This window comes from Orbicella faveolata, unplaced genomic scaffold, assembly GCF_042242905.1.
Source record: "Orbicella faveolata isolate gen_17 unplaced genomic scaffold, um_ofav_v1 contig_47, whole genome shotgun sequence".
In the NCBI taxonomy this organism is placed as follows: Eukaryota; Metazoa; Cnidaria; class Anthozoa; order Scleractinia; family Merulinidae; genus Orbicella; species Orbicella faveolata.
In genome coordinates this window covers 25,914,054-25,924,186 of record NW_028301577.1, presented here as the reverse complement: position 1 = coordinate 25,924,186, position 10,133 = coordinate 25,914,054, and the positions used below count along the sequence as shown (strand labels likewise).

Genomic DNA, 10,133 nt, shown 5'->3' with positions numbered 1-10,133 from the left:
TCACATAGATCGTATTTATTTTGTATCCTCTTTTTAAAGTCATAAATAACTTTTACAATAAATAATCAAGTTTCTCCAACATTTCATGCAGGCAGCATCCTACGTAAATAACGCTCACTGATATAAATAAATAAATATATATTAAATAACTTTTCTCGAGGTTATTGATCTCGGAAACAATGACTTTGTACACTTCTCATAGCCGTAAATTTAAAAATTAAACTTTCAGCTCACGGTGTCGGGCAACTAGAAAACATCTTACACTGCTATTGCTAGTATCCTTAAGGACAGGACACGGGTCTGCTGTTACGTCAGCAAGTCTGAATTACAATAGTTTCACGCATGCGCGGCGGCCATGTTGTTTTCTCCCGTTTCTGTGGGTAGATCTGTGATCACTGTAGATGAGCGGCTTGAATCGCTAAAAATATCTTCTCTTGAACTGTCAATGTTTGAATGATTACCTGGTGAAAAGAGAAACAATTTCCGTTAGAGGTTCGCCTTTGAAAATGGCATGTATGATCCAGAATATTTTGCTTTACAAGTACTTACAGAGAATCAAGAAAACGTTCGCATTTTGTTGTTGTTGAAGTTGTCTCTAGTGTTTGTTGTTGTTGTTGTTGGTTTTATGTATGATGTTCTGTAATATTGATTTCAGCCAGGTTAAGCCTTCTGTATGAAGGAATAACAGCCATCTTGAAAACGAAGGCTGGTAATTAAGTTTAAAGACGCAAATTCTTCATAAGAAAGTCATTTTCAACGGCCAAATTTAATCTAGATCAGAAAATGAGAAAAATACTAATGGGGCCTATATTTCTTATGTAAACATTTCTTTTTGTTCCATTAAACTTGTATGGCTACTGGCCACGTGAGTGAAAACACTCTATAAAAACTGCATTTTCAATTTACTGTACCTTTCGTTGAACAACTCCTTGTGACACGATAAATCAAACCAGCTTTCTTGCGGTACAGGATGGCATCAAACACCAAATACATGAGGACAAACTGTCCAAGAAACATGACTACATAGAATTCCTGAGGTAATCCACCTGAAAAATAATTAAATAAACACCATTACATCACCATTAATGCATCAGTTCCTGCGTTGTACATTGATAAATTTCAGTGTCCTTAATTTTCTCAATAGAATCTGGGAAAACAATTGTGTCGGAACTTAAATAGCAGTTTCATGGTTGCTTGGGTGTAATTTTGACAAACACTGCAACGTAGAAGCAAAATTTATATCTCGCATCACTGATCCAATGAAAAGCTCTATATAGTTACCTTTCTGTTGGGGTTTTGGATTTGATACTTGATTTGTTTCCGGTCCCTGCATTACGTTAGTGCACATACACGTTTCCTCGTCAACAAACTTTTGTCTTCGCGCGCAATTCCGGTATCTTCTTTCCTTGCAAACACAGCCACAAGCTTTGGAACTCCATACCTGGAACATGACAGGAAATGAATTAAGCATCTCAATGATTTGATCATTCGACTAGCGACCTACTCTAGTTCTATAACTGAAGAAAAACAGACAACTCCTTCTGTCTTAGCGCAGCAAGCGTTCCAGTTTTCCTTACAGTTACTTTCCTACCAAGACCCCTGTATGTTTACAATTGAGAGATTGAGAGTGTATGTCTAGATCAGGCAGTAAGTTATAAACCTTCTATATTCTGCGACAATGCGAGTAGAAAATGTTATCGTTATTGGTTTGCTATTTGAGTTTGATCTAGAGTTCAGTCACGGTATTTTGAGTTATTTTGGCGGCGTGTAAAACTACTTTCAAATTAAAGGAAACCCGAAAATAATGTTATTAAGATAGAAAAACACCAATGAGATAATAATAAACCATAAAGGAACAAGGATGCTTAAAGATGGAGAAGATTGGCACGGATTACAAACGACGAACTTGAAAAATTTAGCCAAACTTTCCAAGATGCGCAAACTGTGAGGGACCTCCTTCAGTTAAACACCTTAAAAACCCATATGGTACAAACAGTAGGACGTTAATCATTGCAAAATGATTCCCTTACCTTATTTGGTCCACACTGCTCTGGCACCTTATTGCACATGCACCTGCAGTGGCTCCTGCTCCAGATCATTCCCTGCCCACAAGGCACTGGGGGCGTGTCATTGTATTTACACTTGCACTGGCACATGTCTGGTCTCCAGTCCTCAAATTCTAAGTCACAATTGTCCGGGCTGATAACGCATTCGCAGCCACAGCGTGTATGATTTTTCTCCTTGATGACTTTGGTCTCGCTTGTCCCAATCACCTGCACCGTGACGGGTACTTCGTTGTACTGAAGAGGAGTGCATGACTGAACTGAAGGTTGTACATTGTCACACGATCCTCCGCATCGATGCAGTTTCACAAAGTACGGAAAGAATTTGTAGTCTGGGTTGTCGATGGCGACCAAAGTTGGACGCGGTTTACAGAATTCGTTGTTAACTTCAACTAAGGTACAAACAAAAGGATGATTTTTAGCAACACCGTTGAAGAATTTGTCGTTAACTTAAACTAAGAAGCAAACAAAAGGTTGGTTGTAAGCTGCAGTAAAAACGTTCAAGAATTCTTTTCACTTGTCAGTCAACAGAATCGACTTCCATAGCTATTTAATTACTGGGAGATGTTATTGCCTTACCAAAGTTCACTCGCAGTTTGGAAGTTTGACTCAATTCTCAAAACACTGCTTGTTTACTCTTAGTTACAAACGATGCACCAGTTCAAATAAAATATTTCATAAAACATTTACCTGAATTTCCGAGTAATGGAAGAAGAACGAGCAAAGCGAGTGATTCCTGCATGTACATGTTTGTTTCTTCGTTTGATATCTGTAGAAGAATCATGATAACATAATCATTAAAAATCTGTAAGGTTGGTGTTAAAATCAAGAGGCAACTCAGGAGCCATCTTTACCCGTAAACAATACTCTACGAAAATACTATTCCAGTAAAAAGGGGGAAAGTAACACAACTCTATTTTACCTTATGTTGCGAGTTCCTAGTGAAATCCAAGGATCGTTTCTAGTTGAAGGCAATTGAAGATTCTGTTGAGTTGTTTCTTCTCTCTCAAGTGTTGAACTGTTTAACTGCTTAGCGATAGCGCTGTCTTCTTTTATAACAGATAAAGTAAATAAAACCCAAACCAAAGTTATGACGGAGGAAATCCCATACCTCGCTACACTGCCGCCCGGCGCATTCCCAGACAATCTACGTACTTTCACGTCCATCTCGAACTTTCTTGACCCCATATTCGAGCACTCTGGAATGTTCAGCTATCCCTGATTCTAAGAAGCTGACGGGCTTGTCAGGGCAAAAGGTTATCTTCCACGAAAACACGGAAATTTCCTCCTCTCGCTAGCAGCCAAACGACACGAGCAAAATACTATTTCATATTGCACGATTAGTATTTTTTCCCACAATCACTTCAAAGATTTGAGATATTTCGTCCGGAATTACGCAACATACGCCATGCCGGTATACGTAACTTATCAAGAGGCTAAAAAGAGATTATTTCGTTTGACAAGAGGAAAACGCCCTCGTTATTTTACGTAAGGCTTAGGTCGTGAGTGATCCGGGATAAAATTATGAGAAAAAAGGATTTTATAAGACCGGATAAAGGTGCCTCTTTTGTAGTAATCCTCTTCAGCAATGAAACTGTAACTTTTGCGATTTAAGGCAGATCAGTTTCACTTGAATTTGTCAACAGCCGAACAGGCATTGAATGAATAGATAACACATCGAGCAATAATCGACCTTAACGTGAACAAAACAAATATCAGCTACTTCAAATTTTTTTGCCATTAAGATCGTAACCTCGATACCAAATTTGGAGCGTGGGAAGACCTGCTGGTTTTGTTAAAACAAATACGAAAACTCAAAGACTGCGCCCTTTTCGTAAAAGAATTATAGACATGCACTATCAGATATGTAACGGATTTTACAGTTACAAGCTGAGGGAAATGATGTGTGTGACATTCAACAACCACGCTATCACAAAGAAGTTAACTTTGTATTGTCTTCTGTTGGGTTTTACAACCTCACAACCTACACAGTTTCTTTCTGTACAATATAGGCCTCTGTTTATATTAAACACGCGTGTGTCGAATAAATTCCACAGTCGTGTTTAACTTAGTCTTCGTCTCTCTTTCCCGCTGCGTCTGTTCCCACCATATTTCTTTGAGGCGTGTTCTCAAAGTACGTCATATTGACGTCATGGGTGCAAAGGTGAGTTAAATTTAGTTCAGCTGCCTGGAGTGGGTTGACATTTTAGGATAGTTGATTTTACAAACAAACATTTGGTCACGAATGGTTGGTCTCCTAGGTTATTTAAAGACTTTAAAATACGCCATGCAACAAAATTTCTCTATATTATGAAGGTTTTCTCAAAGATCTACTCAGGAATTATCAGCTGATGATGTGTTAAGTGGTGATAAAACAGAGAACACGTTGAAATGAGGACTGAAAAAGTTAGTAAACCCCTGGAGTAAAAATAAATGAAAAATCAACGGAAGAAATCAGGATAATAAATGCAACGGCTGATGGATCAATAAAACAACGAACAAAGTAAAGCAGGTTAATTACCATATACTGAATGAAACAAAACGCACAATACGGCTAAACAGGATTAGCGTAATAAGTTGATTTCTGACTGGATCGCGAGCGAATATTATTTTCATAGTTTTTCCGAGAGCGTTTAATGCACGTGCGAACTGGTTTACATAACAAACACCCACACCGAACAGATCTGAAAAAGTTAAACATGGCACAAGTAACTGCTGTAGTTACTCAAATAAACTTACGCCAACGCGCCCCGATCGAGGTTCAGTTGAGGGGGCGTTCGTAGATTTGAGGGGGCGTTTGACCGAATTCTAGACGTGGGCGTTAAGTACAGGAGTTACGCATAACGATAAATACCGGAAAGATAATTATAACAACAGCATCGTATAGTGAAAAACTTATTATAGTGAAAAACGTTTATCTTGTCGCCCTGAATGGAAAGCAAGTCATAGGTTATCCACAGTTTTTCTTGCCCGTTTGCTCTAATTGGATCCGTTTATATAAAGACCAGAAAAGATGGAGTTTGATACGGTATATAGAGTTCAAGGAACACGGGAGTAATAGCAAAGCTCGTGCCTAAGTCCTACAGATCTGAAATATTGTCACACTCGGAGTCCAATAGGACCATTAAATATTCGGCTTCCCTAACTTGTGATCACGCGTTTATTTTTGGGGCGTCCGCCCGAAAAAAGAACTAGCGATCACAGGTTTATTCTTTCGCTCATCATTTTACGCACAAAAATCTTAAAACACCGATATGAGAGTGTGCACACACCCTCTTTTTGACTTGAGTGCGTCGAGATCACAAGCAAAAGGTATTATTAACCGCCGGGGATTATTTGAAAAAAAAGAAAAATAATTAATAATTTTTCTAAATAAACAGGCATCCACTTTAAAAGTGATTATATTTATTCCACTACATAGAGAGGGTAATACACTGTGAGTGTCTATTCTAAATTCTCCCAAAGTTTGGGTTACTTTATTACGTGCTTTAAGAAACACAACTTTTTTTCTTTTCACGGAAAAGAAGCGAGACTGGCTCTAATTAATGTTGCAACTGCCTACAACAATCTCTCAGTTCCTAAGTCGTTAAAAGCTAATTTCTCCCCACAATTTTTGTAAAATGCTTAGAGAACGAATAGGGAGAAGAACGAAATTCGTCATTTCTATTGTTGTGATGTACCGGCACAAAATTGTCAAAACTGACATTTAAAGAGTTGCATACAGTTTGTATTGAAAATCAATACTTTTCGAGTGTTTTGCTCTCAGGAACGAAAAAGTTATTACAGGCAAGATTGCAACTTTGTTTTAAGTATCCAGACACGATATATGCATATATTACTGACCATATGGAGAAAGTAAGTTTGACAATTCTAAATGTAAGTTTCTAGAATCCATTGAAATTTCTAATAAGTCGATAAATTCTTCTACTTTCAAAATCATTTAATTATTTAAGTTAATTGTAATTTTTTTCTACTGCTATTGATCACGGTTACGTTTGATCTGTAATTATGTTGCTCAATGTTACGCACCATTTGGTGGGAAATCGACGTAAGAAAAATTGAATTCAGTCAAAACACTGTCTAATATTGCAGAGGCGTGTGTTAAACTGCACTCTCAAAACTGGTGGCATGGCTTGAACAATCAGAAACTGCAGTCAAGGTAATAAAGAAAGATAATAAATGATTCGGACATGCAATTTTTTTTTTAATTTGGGTAACAGGTTTTTAAATATATGCATGACTAAGATGTTATCATGAAATGAAAGCCTGAAGGCAGAGGCACAAAGACACAAAGGAACCATAGAAAGAAAAAATACCGACAAACGAGATTAATCAATCAATCAATCAAATAGTCAGTCAGTCAGTCAGTCAGTCAGTCAGTCAGTCAGTGAATTAATCGATCGATCAATCGATCGATCGCTCAATCGATCAATCAATCAGTCAAACAGTCAGTCAGTCAGTCAGTCAGTCAGTCAATCAATCAATCGATCGATCGATCAATCAGTCAGTCGGTCAGTCAGTGCAGTCAGTCAATCAGTCAATCAGTCAATCAGTCAGTCAGTCAGTCAATCAGTCAATCAGTTAATCAGTCAGTCAATCAATCAGTCAGTTAGTCAGTCAATCAATCAATCAATCAATCAGTCAGCCAGTCAATCAATCAGTCAATCAATCAGTCAGTCAGTGCATCAATCAATCAATCAATCAAACTTTTTGTTAGCATTATAGTAAAACGCTTACCAGCTCAGATACAACATCTGTGAACTTGTTTGTTTAATAAATTTAACCAATGAACGAATAAATGAGTTAATATAGCTATAGCAAACTAAAATGCTCGTGAACTTACCAACATCAGACACATCAGACCCTGCCGACTGTACAATTTGTAGCTCGGTTAATTTCCGACGAAGGCAAATATTGTAGGCGCCTAAAGCAAGACTCCCCACTACTATCAACACAAGGAGGGTAACCACGATTTTGGACTCTACATATGTTAAAAACCCTGTGGAAAATAGCATACCAACTTTAAACATGATTGAGTAAAACGAGCTACAATGATTAGCTAACGTGGACTGTTGCAGACTCTAGTAATGCGGCCCCCTTATGGACTGAGAGTAGTGTGGGTGGGGGGGGGGGGGTCCTCAGTATCCCATATTCCATTGAATCTTGGCCTAATTGTCCTGTATCCTATTAATTTAAGTTGCAACATTTACATTTTTATTACTCGATATCCCGGGTCATCTGCTCCGAATGTCCCATATCCCAGGACTTTATCCCCTAAATATTCTGTATCCCGTTAATTTTTCACACCAAGATCCCGAATACCCCTAATAGGGCCTCAGAGATGACCGTTTTCAAAGTCGAGACACTTCAATCACCAGCAACTGGGCATTGGCTCTCACTTGCCGTCCAGGAGGAGCAAAGAGTCTGGGAACCAGTCCCAATCGGTCAGTGAAGTAATCAAGGGAGTTGTTGAAGCCTGAGGCCGGGTTCAACTGCGTGATGACGTCAGATCCTAACCATTATCTACAATCGACTATCAAGTGTTGTTTAGCTCGCTTACCAGGACGCTTTCCCCCGTTTAGGAAACCACGTATGTCTTTGCATTGACACGTTTCGGGATCCATATGTTTGCCTTCGCTCGTGCAGTCCCGTTCATAGTAAGAGTCACAGACACAGGAACATTTCTTTTCACTCCATATCTATGGGAAGGACACAACAGTACTTAAGTCACGCTTTGTAACTTCGCGCCATGGATCAAAGTGATACAGTTGGGGAGCTGGAGGGCATGGCAGGGGAAAGGGATGACAGTGGAAGATGTGACATTATGGTTGGGCTAAAAACATCTCCCCAGTAATAGCGTGACCCTGGTTTGTGGGCGCGGGGCAAACGTTACGTGAAAGGAGCGTTGCGTGACCTATACGCTCCAGTCCTTGAAGACCGTAGAAGTTTGAAGCAAGAGAACCTTTACCTTTTCCGCTGGGCAAACTGCTGGTGGTCTATTACATTCATAACGGCAGAGATGCGTATTCCAGCTAAATTGAAAGAAACACCCAAAATTGTTAACAAAGCTATATAATTAATAAATTGACCTCAATTCTGTCTCTGGCACTCACCTAAACCCTTCTTTGCGTTTGATGATGTTGTTCGGTGGTGGAGACCATTGAAATAAACATTTGCATCTGCAGCTTTGGTCATTCCATCGTTGTACTTGAGGTTCACACTGGCTGTCATTGGCTTTGCACTTGCCGGCGCAGCTCGTGTGGTTGTGAACAGTTACTTCTGTTTTTTCCCAGTTGCGCATAGTGTTATAAACTGTCACTTTAACTGGGTCGGAATGGGTGGCAACACACTGTTTGATGTTGGGGCTCTCATACTCCCATGAGCCCTGGCATTGGTACAGCTGAATGTAATAAGGATAGAATCTGTGACGTGGCTCGTCAATTGCAACAGTTGTGAGGACTGGTTTGCTGCACTCCACGACTTTGACATCAGCAGCCTCTGAAAGGTACCGTAATGGTTAGAATTCCGACCCCTCTCATGATAGATTAAATAGGGGCTTCCTTACCCCTGCCCCCTCCCCCCTCAACCTTCGCTAGTCTCTACCGATGCTGCCCTGTACCCTGTAATGTGGCCATGGAAACCGAAAAACAAAGCAAACGAAAAAATTCCCGTTTCGCAGCGCATCTCTGGGATGTTGCTCACGCAAAAAGGCTTTATTTTGTCTCCCGTGCGTTATATCTCAGGGCCGTGACATGGGCGTTGGTTTGTTGAATACACCTTTGGTTTCGACGGACAATGGCCGATTGAGTTTCACGTTTGAGCAGGAAACTCGGCATCTCTGTTTTAAGGTTTCGTGCTTCAATTTTAGTGTTACGTTTAAAGATAACCACTGGAGCCGCACAGGAAGAATGTATATACGTATTTCCATCGATCAAGGGGTTTCCCCTGATCTGACACGTTTCATGTGGCTATCCATAGATGTGGCAAGCGAAAATATGCTTTCTCTTTCAACCAGTCAGAGAAGCTTTTCTTTAATTTAAGCTCTCTTTCTTTGCATCCTTATACAAAGTTGCGAAAAGAGTATTCTTTGCGTTCGAGTCAACAAAGTTTATCGGAAGGACGGCAAACCGGAAGTCACTTGTGATATTGTGTCTAAGCGATCGAAACCCTCGCTCATTCTTACTTAGTAAATTTGAGTTTACGCAAAGTAATTGTATTACAATCATTGATTTCTATGTGCAGGACTTCATAATTGATGTACACGTGAACAGTTACAATAGCGTTACGATTTTTAAAGTAATAACCAATTTAACTGAACAGATATATCCATAAACAGCTTAACAACTAAACCAGGTGATACTCACCGATGATTCGAAATGCGGTTTGAAGGACAAGAAGAATACAGTAGCCCATCGTTGAAGCTAATGACTTCATGGCCGACACTATGTCTTCTTACTTTGTTTCAGGCGTGTTTTCCTTCAGATTACAGCAAGCGCGGACTTCTTTCGCCGCCCCCGTTTAGTAGGAACTAATCTGTGCGCGTTCACAAACTGTATGCAAATATATCTTCCCATCACTGAAAGCCGCCTGAAAGTGAATACAAATTAGGTCGTCACGAGACGTAATAAGATAAGCGCGGAACAAAAGGTTAATAGGTAAGGGAAGACAAAGCAGCGTCGCTTAGTAAACGCCTTTGTGTTTTTACTCTTGAGTTGTATTCAATCACTGCAAAGGGTTTTTCCCTCCACTTCCGCGCCTTCATCATAGCTTGACAAAAGCGTGGGAAAAAGCGCCCCATCCAATCGGATACTTAGAATTAGTAAAAAAAAAATAATAAGCTCGGATGAGGGATCACACCCCAAATCACATGATTCAGTTACAGAGTGACGATTTCTTTAAATAGAACTGCTTGATAACCGGAAATTTAAGTTTATTACGCACTTTTATGATTCCTGAGTTTTCATTCTCTCAATAAATTGTTACATGAGGCAAGAAACAATTTTATAGTTTCGGTCGAGTAAGCGTATTTGCTCGTACAGTACATCAAAATACGTGACAAGTTTTAAACCT

General features: G+C 39.6%; 2 protein-coding genes across 3 annotated transcripts; both read right to left on the bottom strand.

Annotated features, from left to right (window-relative positions):
• LOC110061811 (uncharacterized) lies at window positions 1-3,210 on the bottom strand. Its single transcript, XM_020768667.2, has 6 exons — window positions 2,986-3,210; window positions 2,754-2,832; window positions 2,031-2,455; window positions 1,282-1,441; window positions 912-1,046; window positions 1-461 (listed from the first exon to the last, which is right to left on the bottom strand). Exons 2-6 carry the CDS (start codon window positions 2,809-2,811, stop codon window positions 337-339), a joined length of 903 nt encoding a protein of 300 aa, XP_020624326.1. The 5' UTR covers window positions 2,812-2,832; window positions 2,986-3,210; the 3' UTR covers window positions 1-336.
• Window positions 3,211-5,451: 2,241 nt separating this feature from the next.
• LOC110061797 (uncharacterized) lies at window positions 5,452-9,783 on the bottom strand. Of its 2 annotated transcripts, XM_020768654.2 has the most exons (6): window positions 9,428-9,754; window positions 8,177-8,561; window positions 8,032-8,095; window positions 7,624-7,762; window positions 6,907-7,062; window positions 5,452-6,211 (listed from the first exon to the last, which is right to left on the bottom strand). In XM_020768654.2, exons 1-6 carry the CDS (start codon window positions 9,495-9,497, stop codon window positions 6,165-6,167), a joined length of 861 nt encoding a protein of 286 aa, XP_020624313.2. In that variant the 5' UTR covers window positions 9,498-9,754; the 3' UTR covers window positions 5,452-6,164. The 2 variants fall into 2 exon arrangements, with proteins under 2 accessions (XP_020624313.2, XP_089136057.1); XM_089279931.1 differs by lacking the exon at window positions 5,452-6,211 and having other exon boundaries at window positions 6,223-7,062; window positions 9,428-9,783.
• Window positions 9,784-10,133: the final 350 nt, after the last annotated feature.